At 25.7% G+C, this 14,119-nt stretch overlaps 1 protein-coding gene across 2 annotated transcripts in view; it reads right to left on the bottom strand.

Annotated features, from left to right (window-relative positions):
* Positions 1-14,119, bottom strand: part of LOC127284696 (unconventional myosin-XVIIIa) — a 98,641-nt gene that overhangs the window by 57,930 nt on the left and 26,592 nt on the right. Inside the window, exon 1 of one of the 2 annotated variants that reach the window (XM_051310302.1) lies at positions 7,410-8,677. The exons of the other annotated variant lie outside the window; for it this stretch is intronic. Coding sequence (XP_051166259.1) covers positions 7,410-8,237 — 828 coding nt within the window. The 5' untranslated portion in view covers positions 8,238-8,677. Of the gene's footprint in view, positions 1-7,409; positions 8,678-14,119 lie in introns of those variants that run through there. 2 annotated transcript variants of the gene reach the window in all.

The following is a 14,119-nucleotide window of genomic DNA, read 5'->3' as shown; positions in this document are numbered from 1 at the left end:
CGAACCTATCTTTAGCAAAAAAAAGAGGGGAAAAAAAGAGAAAACGAAGTTATCGCGTGTATGCGACAGAATTTTTTTTTTTTTTATACCGAATCCTTATAAGGCCAATTAATGGTTGACACATTTCACTTGTGATTTAATTGCCAAGTGGTACGACGATTCATCAACGTAACTGTCTAGGATTAAAATTTTTCAAATTTCATTTTTAAAAATTAATTTTTTTTAATTATTAATATTGAAATAGTTTTTTTTAATTATTTCAAGTTTAAACAAAAACTTCTATTTTATATATACGAAATAATTGCTCAATTTGAAATCAACCACAAATGGGAAAAGTTAATTTGAGAAGTAACAATTTTTTTAAATCAATTATCACGAATTGGGACTATACAAAAAAAGGTAAAATAATTGAAGACTTGCGCGACTAAAATGGAATAATTGAGAGAATGAAGATATTCGCAAAAGATCAAACTTTCGTATATATATATATATATATATATATATATATATATATAAAAATTTTTTTGTATAATTATCGAAAGTGACTTTTTTTTATTATTTTAAATTGCAGTGTAAAAAGACACATCAAATGTAGGACATGTCGGAAGAATAAATATAATATAAAAGTGAGTGACGACACGTCAATCATTATTCAAGGAATCAGAAATCTTAGAAAATGAATCAACCAGATCGCTATTTTTTTCCCCCCCCCCTCGAGCTATTATTATAATTGGAATCCTATAAAATATAGGTTATTATTACAATTAAGCTGCACGCTCATATATGTCACATATGAAACAAACTATTAATCATTGAGTTGTTATTTCAAATTAGAATATTATCGCTGGTCTCCTTCAGTAATTCATAATAGTAATCAAAACAAATTATTTTTATTTGCATATTGAAAAAGTTTTTCAAACATTTTTCAAATGTTAACCTCGTTTAAAAATATTTTATAAAACTATTTAAATTTTTTTATGTTGCTTACTTTTAATAATAATAAAAAAAAAAAAAAAAATATTACAATGAAAAAATGTATTTCATTCAAATAATCGGTTACTTGAACCAAATAATTTCTGTATTTGAAACAACTTGACTCAAATAATAATTATTTGATATAAATAAATATTTATTTGATTAACCAATTATTTCAATCAACTAAATTTTTTAAAATATTTTTATAATTATAAAATAAAGTAAAAGAAAATTTAACTCGATTATTACTTTGCAAATATATCGATTAATAATATAATTTGATGCAGCAAATAATAACTAATAACTTAAAATTCTTTTTAAAATAAGATTTTTATCGATTTTTGAACTTTCTTTTTGAAGGCAAAACTCGAGCAATAATTTTTTCTCGCGCAGGTATACAAAATGAAGGTGGAATTACATAAGAGCGACAATATTCGCCAAGCGTTTGGCATCCTTGATTTTGCCATATTTAGGGGTATTGGCTCATCGCACATTTTACTTCACGAGACACGTATTATTTTTTTTTTTTTTGGTACGTAAAGTGGCCCAAAATTATTTCTAGGATACTTTTGTATACCAAGAAAGAGAGATGAAATAAGAATACTTTCAATAAATACTCGAAAAATTAAATTCATTGAATTTCAAATATTGAAAATTTAGATTTTTTTAAATAAAATTTTTTTAAATAAAATTTTTTGAAATGAATTTTTTTTTAATGGTATTTTTTTTGACAACGAATTAACTAGCAAGGACATCAAAATCAATCAGAAAAATCAACTCGTTTGCAAATCATTTACATATATTTAGTGTCTAGATAATCTCAATGTTCAATATACAAGAAAAGTAATAGTACAAATTTTTTTCTTCTCCATTTTTAACATCAATCAAAAATTAATCTCTGAATATTCACGATTATAATGCCTATATGACAAAAAAATCTTTTTAAAAGTGACCAAGTACTGTGGGCGTGAAATTTGGCAAGGTGACAAATTTCATTGAAGAGAAGATAAAAAAAAAAAAAGTAAATTTATTTTATACTTTTCAAAAGCCTAAAGTGACAACTTCACAAAATATAATAGTAATTAATTTGCAAATTTTATATAAGTGGTTTGCTTTTTTTTTTAAACGCTACTTGACACATATAAAAGAAGTTCAAGTTCAATTATTGTTATAATAATTGAGCAAAAAAAAAAAAAAAAAAATTTTAATCTGAATGAAGACAGCTTCCTACGTTGATATGTATTCAAAGTATAGAAGAAAAAAATAGCGTAGGATGATGACTTGCCCTAATTAATTACAAGTGTCTCGAAGATGTAAATTCAAAAATTTCAAAATGAAAAGAAACAATTCGGTGATTTCAAATTATTAATTGAAATAACACGTGTTGTAACAATTTCTCTGATTCATAAAAAAAAGAATCAATAAAATGCCAATTTAAATAAAAAATATAAAAATTTAAATACATTTAAATATTATTATTATTAATAATAATAATAATAATAATAATAATAATAAAAAATTTGTTTCCTTCCTCTGAGTATTTTTAATTTTCCCAACAATCCAATGTTTATTTATTTAGTTAAGAAGAAGACATATTTCACTAATGGAAAAAAAAGTTGAGATATTTTTTCTCGTTCTAATAAACGTAGATAAAAATAGGTTCATCATGGAGGATTGATATGTAAATACAATGTCAAAAATATAAATTTGACTTTCATACAAACGAACCCAGTGATGTCCGGATCTAAGTTTATACCAAAATCTCACGGGTCATTGAACTCAAATTATATTTGCACACGATCATCACGACCAATTAGAATGCAATTTGATTTCAAAAAAAAAAAATTATTTTTTTTCCAATTTATTTTTTCATTAATAATTTAATCTAGTTAAAAAATAACTTCATAACATTTGACCAAAAAAAAAAAAAACTATACAATTACTTCTGAAATTTAATGTAACTATTTATTTATTTTTATTATTATTATTTGTATTATTATTATATAAATTATAATATATATAAATTTCCATTTTTTTCTAATTCTTTACTTTTATAAATTAGAGAGCAAAAAAAAATTGAACGAAACAAATGATTTTTCTCGATAAAAGAGAAATTGAAATTAAATTTGGAATTGAAATTGGTCACTGTTACAATTCTTATCTCAAGAAAGTCGATTTATATTAACATATATATATATAGAGGTCACTTTATATAAAATCTAGTTCCACTGGCCCAGATATTTTCTTATCAGTCGAATGGTATCGAACACAGTACTTTACAAACGACTTTGCCACAGAAAATAAATTCTGAATTATCCGCATTTGGTAATTCATGTTTATTAAAATTAGAAGAAAATTCTGAATAATAATATAACTAAATCGAATCATGAACAAAAAATAGCAAATAAATCATTAAATTAAATAAATGAAAAATATAAATAAATATTGGAATACAGTAATAGTTGTTTTTGATACCATATACTGAAAACTGAAAATCATCAAATTTGAAAGCGATTGGATTAAAAATAAAAATTTTCAAGGCAAGTTCACAGTCATCGTTTCGCGAATGTTAAAACCCTTTCTCCAACAATAGAACAGACAGAATCAGATAAATCATTTGAGGAATTTTCATTTTGCAATCATTTTGATTAAACAACATTCTAAAAGGCGAAAGAATAAAAAAAATCATCGATGAATGCGACATTATGGCGTCAACGAGTAATAAATATTACAAATAGCAACATCAGGATGCAAAAGCTCTTTTACTTCAATTTTATTACTGTTTTATTTCATTTCAATTTTTTCACATGCGCATTTCAAATCATACATAAATCTCCTTGAAGGAGAAAATATGCTATACACGCGATTATTAAATATTAAATATATATTTTCTTTTTTCACTTTTCTTATGTCAATTTTACAAATTATTTCTGTTAGAAAAAAAAACCTTTCTCGAAGTTTTTTCTGTTCATTCATTTTTTGAAAGAAATAATCTATTGAGAGAAAAATTTCAGAGAATATGTAATACTGAAATTACTTATCCCTTCAAAATTGATAACAAAATTACCCATAATATACTCAACGAGCCGCATGTTCATTGTATTATTTATATATTACATAACTAATTCTAATAAGGAATAAAATGAAATATAACCTTGCCATTTGGAAAAAGGCATAAAACACATTGAGAAAATTGAGTATATATATATTGTCTCGAAACTTGATATTTTTGTCGCGCATTAATAAATTAGCGTTTACTTTCTCCGGTGTGCAAAAGATTAAATAATGGTAAAGGCATTGTTTCGGAATATGACGATAAATCTTTTGAAATGAGGCTTATCCGGAGACAGGCCGACTTTTCTTGTCAGATAATGTTTCTATTGAAACGTATCGAAGTCACTCATGACCTCTCTCACTTATTTATGCATATATATATCTATATATCTATAAAAAGAGAGTTTAGAACAAAGAGCTACCAGGTGTGTCTATTTAATCGGTGAAATTCCATACATGGATTTAAAGTCGTTTTCGCGAGTGAGAAGAGACCATTCACGTGATTCGTGAAACTATTTTCCTTTTAGGAATAGATATATATATATATATATACACAACAAAAAGAGGAGACACGAATTTCCTGATAAAATAAATTAACATAAATCAAAACCGTTAAGGACAAATAGCAATAGCACGTGTGCACCTTTTTGAGATTCGCCACCACTTGTTTGCAACAAAAATAGAAAACATTGTTATTGCTTTCTATTATCTTTTTTCTCATTATTTATGACGACATCAAGTTATTGTCATATTCAAATGAAACTGTCATCAAGTAGAAAAAGAAATAAGGAATATTAATAATTTCTCAATTTTACAGAAAAGAGAGGAAAAAATTCGTGTCTTAAAAAATATAGAAATAATTCAAGTGTATAATAATTCTAACGAAATTTCACGCTGAAAATAGTAATTGTTTAAAATTCCTTTTTGGAATATAAATCAAAGCGTGTGTCACGCGAATTGATTGATGGATTTCTTTATTAAGACACACGTAATGTTTATTGAATTTCTTATCACGTACGATTCTAACAGAAACTTGTAGTACTCATGTCTGCATTTATAAAGGCCTCGAATCATTTATATAAAGTGACCAAACTAAAATTTTAAGGTGGATTTTACTATTCCCAAATAAAAAATCCTAATTGTTTCACAATTGAAACACAATTCAATTAATTCTCACAACTGATAAATAATAACTAATACATTATGAATAATAAATTAATAATAATAATTTCTATAATTCGATAATAAATAAATAATTTATAATAATAATAATAATTAATATTATATTAATATTATTTTCTCTTTATCTATAAAATAATATAAACGTCGAATAGATTATTTCAAAACTCCATAAAATCTATTTAAAATTCGATAAGATAAAATTTTTTCTTTTTACAAATTTCTATTAAGTAGAATCGGAAATCCTGAAATATTTACTTTATTACTAAAGATTTTGGAAATTATTGCTCAATTAAAGAAACCGCCTACTTTTTCTTAAAAAAAGAAAAAAAAATTAATATATTTTTGCCATTTACTACAATAAAAAAATAAAAATCACACATTTTAATATATTTGATGCAAATAACCAGTTTTATTTTTAGTTTGTAAATAAATGTTTTTACTTTTTATAAAGCTTGAGTAATTAACTTTGAATCTTTTAAATGTAATCGGTGAGAGTTGATTGCTACTTAATAAATAATTATGTATATCGCGTTGATTAGAAAATAATCAATTAAGTTAATTTTTTTTTTTTTAAATACATGAAATCAGAATTTAATATTGTAAATTTATACGCATAGTAGAAACAGCGTATGTTCATAGTAAATAAAGTCACAGTAATATTATAATTTTTCAGGAAGTTATTAACTATCAATTTTAATAAAATTATTTTTAAAAAAAGAAAATATAAAAATAATAATAAATGGCAAAATAATAAAGGATGTAAAAATATAATTAAAAACTCTATATCCTTGATGAGTATTTAATATAAAAGTAAGAATAATAACAATAATAGCAAGGTGCAATGAAAATATGAATATATATATATAGGCAAAAATGATTGTTCAGAATATAAAAATAAATGAATCGTGACATAAGAAATCATTGTTTAACAATCGATATATCTTAATGTTCTATGAAATCAACGAATGCAAAACAACTTTCTTATGAACATTTTCTCATATTATATGCACAAGAAATAACTCTTTTATGATTCATTCCGTAATGAAGTTATTTTCTACATATTAAAAATGACATTTCATGCGCATTAAAAAAAAAAAAAAAAAAAGAAAACTCAGGATGATTTCAGTATATAGTCATATTAAGAGAAAAATTACCATTAAAAATTTTATAATTTTTTTCATTTTTAAAAGAAAAAAAAATTATGCACGTTACAATTAATTAAAACTATCAGAACGTTTATATTTTTATTATTATTATTATTATTATTATTATTATTATTGAATATAATTTTTATTTCTGTTTAGAATATATATATAATTTTCTAAATGCTGCAAAACTTAATTTTAAACCAATCTAAAATTCTTCCAAATAAAAAGAAAACAAAAGTAAATCTTATTCTAAGAAAAATTTGAAATTAAGTTATCAATTTTGAAAATCTGATATTAATTTCAGCCTAAAGCTATACTGGGTATAATACAGAAAATTATTATAAATTCAGCACATTAAAAGCGTTGACAATCAGTAAAACAAATCAGAACACAGAAAATTAAAAGGCATTAAAATAAGCTGCAACGCTTATTATTTTAATCCAAGTTTGCTTATTTTAATACTAAAATGGATTAAAATAAGCAAAATTAGATTAAAATAATAAGCGTTGCAGCTTATTTTAATGGCTTTTAATTTTCTGTGAAAGTGAATATAAAATCAACAACAAAATCTTGCAACTTAAAATAAATTTAAATGTTTAACTTAAATAAATAAATTAAATAAATAATAAATTTAACTTGAATAATTCCTCGCCATAGAAATAATGAGACTAATTTCTACCCTTAAAATAAGATTTCCTTTATTTACAATGCAAATAAAATAAAATCCAACTCTATTGTTGTCATCCCTATAATTTGCTCGATTGAAATCAAGATAATTTTTCTTCTCCTTTTTTTTTTGCACAATCAGAAATACAATTTTATCCAACTATACGAAGGTAGTCATTGTGGAGAACGAATATATATATATATATATATATATATATATATATATATATATATATATACATAGGGAGGGCCTACACCGTGTTCGCCAACGCTTCGCAATGCTAAGCAAATCTTAAGCAAAAACGTCTAATTTTCATACCGAGAGACACACCCAATAATCGCGCTCACATTATTTCTCTATATAAAAAAAAAAAATTTATATACCTGAACATTTAGCGGCGCCTTATTTTCCAGTAGCACCTCAAGATTTTTCAAAAATTCACTCTCACCATTCTTACGTCGTCTATTTCCAAATTTTCTTGACAATGCCATTTCTAAAATTTCATCCCATTCAATAACATCATAGAGTGGTCTTCGTCTCGTTGGACTGCTTCTTGTTCTTTTTAATATTTTACCACTTTGAATTTTTTTTGGCAAAGAATTTCTTCTCGTCACTTTAGCATATCCATTTTCTCTTTCCTCATTGACACCAGTTATTCTTTCCCATTTTCTTTCTTTTGGATTTCTAATAATATTACTATCATCCCAACCATCTTCCATTTTTTTGTATCTATCATCATTTCCACTTCTCAATGATTCTTCCCAATTATCCTTTCTTGGAAATCTACCACCAGGTGAACATCGAAAACTTTTATTCAATTTCAATGATCTTGAATCGTTGATCAATTTATCCGAATGATAAATTGACTTTGCACAATCAATATCATCTAGTACACGATCAATTTTATTGATCATTCGACTTGTACGCTCTTGATGAGAATCAGAATTAACACCAGGTTCCGAGGAATTTAAACTATCACTGTCACTATATTCCCAAGAACTTGTACTATTTCTACTTAATTTTCGTGTCTTATTAACAGTATCACTATTTCTTCTATCTGAATTATTCCTGCCATTTTGTATCGATTTATAATCTTTTACTGAAGATTTTGATTGTTTTGCCAAAGAATTTTGCTTGGCAATACCACTTGCATGATGATTTCCACTGCAACCACGATGGTGATGAATGGAACCTTTACTGTTGGCTGGCATATTTCTCGTTCCTTGAAATTATCCTATAATCAAAACATTCCTCAAATTCTTCCACCTGAACCTGTTTTATTATATTTTTTTTGCCTCTCCTGATGGAATTATAATTAACAATTTAATTTCTTTTACATTTCTTATTCTTTCTTTTCTCTTTTATTTAAGGCAAAAATATTTTTTGATTTCGTTGCACTATTCTTCATGACGATAGAAACACAATCACAATAGTTTTTTTTTCTCTTTTTTGAAGGAAAATATGATGAATCTTGAAAAATTGTTGAGAAAAAGAAACACACAGAGAGGGATGTTGACTGATATTCATGAGAAAAAAGTCACGTTTGAAAACTCGACATAGTCGAGCACGAACTGTCACGAGGAAAAGACAACAATGAGTTGAGACAAGTAGGAGAAAATAAGAGGAGAGAGAGGTGAAAGAAGCACGCAGATCGTTCAGCAGCCGACTGACTTGAGAGCAGGCAAGGCGTGTGCCCACGACGCGTGTTTCCTCCTCCTTCTTTGCCACCAAGACTGCCTACTACTTGTTAAAGAAGTATAATATATATAAGCAATCGCCACATGATACCAACCATATATACAATTCTTGTCTCTTCATCGATATTAATTACAACAATCACAAGATTCTCAAATTCAGGCTAAATTAAGAAAATTATCATTAATAACACGAAACATGTGTAAAATAGCAGATTAACCTTTTAGCTGCGGGAAAATTTTAGTACAAATTGACCTGTCATAAAATCCAAAATTTATACATAAATTAACTGGATATATCAGGTAGAGTCCCCGACCTGATTGCTGGTCGATATATCGACCACCCCCGCAATCAAAAAAATGTGCAATAAAAAAAACCGAATCCGGCTAAAAATTGGTACTCGGGGGTTTTCGGGGTCGCTGATTACGAATCTGATGTTAGTTTTTCAAAATTCAAAATTGAATTTTGTCTAGAAACATTAAATATGTTGTGTTTCTTGAGTGGTCGATATATCGACCAATCCCGCAGCTTAAAGGTTAAGACTAATTTTACAAAACTTTTTTCAAATTTAAGACAAATATGTTGAAGAAAATTCTATTAATTTCAAAATGTTCTTTAATTTAGGCCAAATAAGCTGAAGAAAATTATCTTTAATAAAACGAAAGAAGCAACGTAAAGCAGAACAGAAATAATTTCAAAAAGTTAGCAGATTTAGGGTATAGAGTTGAAGAAAATTCTCATTAATAAAACGAAATAAAGTAAAACAGCAGAAAAGAACTAATTTCACAAAACTTTTCTCAAATTTAGGCCAAATAATGTGAAGAAAAATTAATAATAAAGTCAAAGATGCAATGTAAAGCAGATCAGAAATAATTTCAAAAAGTTAGCAGATTTAGGGTAGAATTGAAGATAATTCTCATTAATAAAAGGAAATAAACTAAAACAGAACATCAGAACTAATTTTACAAAACTTTTCTCAAATTTAGGCCAAATAATGTGAAGAAAAATTAATAATAAAGTCAAAGAAGCAATGTAAAGCAGATCAGAAATAATTCCAAAAAGTTAGCAGATTTAGGGTAGAATTGAAGATAATTTTCATTAATAAAACGAAATAATCTAAAACAGCAAATCAAAACTAATTTCACAAAACTTTTTTCTTTGTGCCAAAGCTGAAGAAAATTATCTTTAATAAAACCAAAAAAGTAATCATTAACAGATTAGAAATAATTTCAAAAAGTTATCAGATTTAGGCCATGTGAAGAAAATCATACATTAATAAAACCAAGTAATTAAATAAATCAGAATTTTCATTTATAAAACTGAACAAATAAAACAGATCAAAACTAATTTCGAAATACTTGAAGAAAATTCTCATTAATAAAACCGAAGAAGTAAAACCTACCAGAATTAATTTCAAAATGTTCTCAAATTCAGGACAAATCAAGAAAATTAATGAGCCAAAAGTTCTGAACGTTCAAAGAAACAAAATATTTTTTTCAATCTATAAATTATTAAAAATTATAATGTCAATGTAAAATAAAACAGTAATTTAAACAAATATTAAATTAATAACTTCTTTCTAGATATTTAAAACAATATTTTGTAATAAAATTCGTACTTAATGAAGTTTCAAAAAAAAAAATTTGTTCATTTGAACGTTCAAAATTTTTGGCTCATGAAAATTATTAATAAAACGAAACAAAGTAAAACAGCAGATCAGAACTAATTTCACAAAACTTTTCTCAAATTTCGGCCAAATAAGCTGCAGAAAATTATCTTTAAAAAAACGAAACAAGTAAAACAGATTAGAAATAAATTCAAAGAAATTAATGATTTGGTAAATCCACAATTCGAAGCAATAGTTGAAAATTAATTAGACCTAAAATAATATTTCTAAACAACCATTGTTGGAAAATATTTTTCCCAAGCATTATTTTTTATTTTTTTCCAAGCAAGATGAACCTAAAATTTTCAATCATCAGTATTTCAGCAACATCCAAAGGATTCTTTATAAAAGTACAATGGAAACATTGAAAATTATCTAAATATACGAGAAAGTATTCTTTTTATTATCTTCCAATTTTCACAAGTCACGTCAAGCATAGTTCGAATGAATCATTTCCTATGCCAATGGTAAATTTCACCTATACGATTCAAATTTCATTATTATAGGCTCTGAAAGGTCGATCGTCGTCATATTATAGAAGGCGGAGTAGAATATATTTAGGTATAAATTTTACATCTTACGACATTCAAACATTCTTTTGGAATACTAATGAAAAAAAATCTATTCAATCAGAAAGATTTTATTTTTTTTCCTTTTTTTTTTAAAAAAAAAAGGCTTTTTATAAGCCAATTAAAATTAGCACAGGTCATTGACTTTTATAACATACCAAAATAAACTGATTTTACACTCATGTTTCTCAAATTTTTTGTAGAATATTAAATTTTATTTTTAAAAGTCGGAATTTCTATTTTCATCACATTTATTTTGTACATGGTGAAATGTTTCTCTCTCTTTTTTTTTGAGCACCAAATTGCCCCGGTCTATCGCATCAGGAACCATATAGTTATTCTTAGCATTCCGCGCGTTTGGACATATAACAAAACGCCTTAAAACATATTTGACCGAAGGGGAGTGGTGCCTTTTTGCAAAGGTATTGTTTCATGCTTAACTAATTACACGGTATTTTAACACCGGACGAATGGTATTATTTTCTATATTACCTCCATAAAATATCATTTATCACGCCCCCGAGGAGAAAAAAAAATAAATAATCGTCTCTCTGATCCTTGAAAAATTTTCAAGGTTATTAAATATTTCTATTACTAAAAAGTGATACTAATCAAAATAATTAAATGCGTTTCATAATCTATCACACCAACGTAATATATGTATTCGATGAAAAATGTTTGAAGATTTAAAAATTCAAATTGGTAAATTTCATTTTGGTGGTCGAATCAAACAATTCTGATTCAAACCCAAAGTGTAATAAAAATAAAAAAATATAATCAAATTGTTGGGAAATAATCTTTCAATTAAAAAACTTGATCAAATTGTAATAAAAAAGAAAATCTTGTTTTTTTTCGCGTTCTTCTCAGACAATAACAATGAGAATTGTCATCGAGAGATGTTGGCGAGTACATATAATCATCAAACTTGTTGCAGAGGCGCATTGTGCAAGCAAATCCATTGTTTGACAATAGCATATATATTAGGTTAAAACACACAACGAGGATCTACATGCTGCTTAGATTATTTTCCCGTGGGTGGATTTCCACATACAATTGCATGTTCATCATTAAGATCACATGGAATTGTCGAAAAAAAAATAAGACGAATTTTAATTTTAATACAACAAACACAATAAAAAGTAAATTTTTATTAAAATTTACTTATTGCTTTTAAAAATTTATTTAATTTCAGGTATAAAATTAATTTTTTTTACCGGAAAATTTAGAATGAAGATAAGATAAAGAGAAATTAAAAAAAAATTGATCGGAAAAAATTTGCATTGCAGTTTGCGCCTCTGATTTTAGTATTAAATTAAAGGTCCTACCTTACAGTCACAACAAAAAAGAAGAAGAAGAAGAAGAAGATAAAGACGTTAAAATACACTCACCTGAAACAATAAAAAAATAATATTACACTTTTTTGTATTTTTAACTTCATTAAAATTATTACATTTTCTACTACTACTTCACTAAAAAAAATTATTTGATTCAAATAAGCAATTGACTTTTATCAAAATAAATATTTATTTGTATTAAATAATTATTATTTAAGTCAATTAAATTATTATTTATATTATTATTAAATAATAATTGTGGTTAAAATAGTTTGTTTAAATTATAGATTATTTAATTAAATATTTATTTGATAATAGTTAAGTAACCAATTATTTGAATCAAATAATTTTTTTTCAATTTTAAAAATCATTTTTTAGAAAGGCGAAAGAAAGCTGTGTATAAATATAACACCGTCCGACAAAATTCAACTTTTTTTTGACCCACAAAAAAATCCAATATTTTTGGAAACTAGGACCCAAAAAAAATACCCGTGTCTGGCCGTTTTGCTAGATCAAGTCGTTTTTGGTTTTTAGAGGTGAAAACAGCCCCTAAATAAAAAGTGACAAGACATCTTTTAAAAATTATTGATTATTAATCTGATGTCAGATTTTCAAAATTCAAAATGGCGGATTCAATATGGCGTTCAAAATTTTAAAAAGTTATTAAATTTTTTTTAAACCTTGATATCTAGGGGTTTTTTGGGTCGCTGATGACGAATCTGATGTTAAATTGTCAAAATTCAAAATGGCGAATATAAAATAAAAAATTAATAACTTTTTAAAAATTTGATCGCCATATTGGATCCGACATTTTGAATTTTGAAAATCTGACATCAGATTAATAATTAGCGACCCCGAAAACCCGCAGATACCAAGTTTTATAAAATATTAATAATTTTTAAAAGATATCTTGTCACTTTTCATTTAGGTGTTGTTTTCACCCCTAAAAACCACAAACGACTTGATCTACACAAAACGGCCAGATACGGGTATTTTTTTTTGAGTCCTAGTTTCCGAAAATGTTAAATTTTTGTCGGTCAAAAATTGTGTCGGACGGTGTAATAAATCTTAATTTTCGCACACAATTTATAAATTACTGAAAACAGTATTTATCAATAGAATAAATTAATGATAATTTATTCATACGATATCAGTGGTTCCTGACTTGATAATCGACAGCTGTATATTTTCTGAATGAAGTTATCAAATCAGATTGTTCAAAAAAAAAGTCGTTACTTGAAGGCGGACAGGTAGCGTAAAAGTTACGCGCATGAGAACAGAAAACAAGGGGAAAAATTCAAAAAAGACGTGTAATTATCCTCTACCTATCATTATTTTCTTTTTTTTTTTTTAAAGAGAGAAAAAAATCAATGAGGCAAAGTATAGCAATTTTCCCTTTTCTTGAAAAGTTATAGTAATCACACAATGGCAGTCGATTACTTTTAACCATGAGCAAAAACCGTATCAAAACGCACGCCTCTTCTATTACTATTATTTTTTATGCAATTATTTTCTTTATGAATATCTTATCTCTCACAGAAAATGTTCTCATGATTCAAATACATAATATTTGAGACATAAAAAAAAACCATAAAAAAAAACATTCCATCTAAAATAGAAAATTTTGTCAATTTTAAAGGAATGTAGATTTTTATTCTATTTTGAATTCTATACAATTCAAAAATTAAAAATTTCTTTGAATTGATTCGAAATTTTTTATTATGCAAAAATATATAACCATAAATTTTTTTCCTACAAAACTTTGAAAAATAAATTATATAATCGGAACTGCAACATCTTTATAAAAGTTTCTCAATTCAGAATTTTTT

Source organism: Leptopilina boulardi, unplaced genomic scaffold, assembly GCF_019393585.1.
Source record: "Leptopilina boulardi isolate dan_hultmark-lab unplaced genomic scaffold, ZJU_Lbou_2.1 LbouV2_325, whole genome shotgun sequence".
Classification (NCBI taxonomy): domain Eukaryota; kingdom Metazoa; phylum Arthropoda; class Insecta; order Hymenoptera; family Figitidae; genus Leptopilina; species Leptopilina boulardi.
The sequence above is the reverse complement of the archived record's forward strand: the minus strand, read 5'-3'. Positions and strand labels throughout refer to the sequence as shown.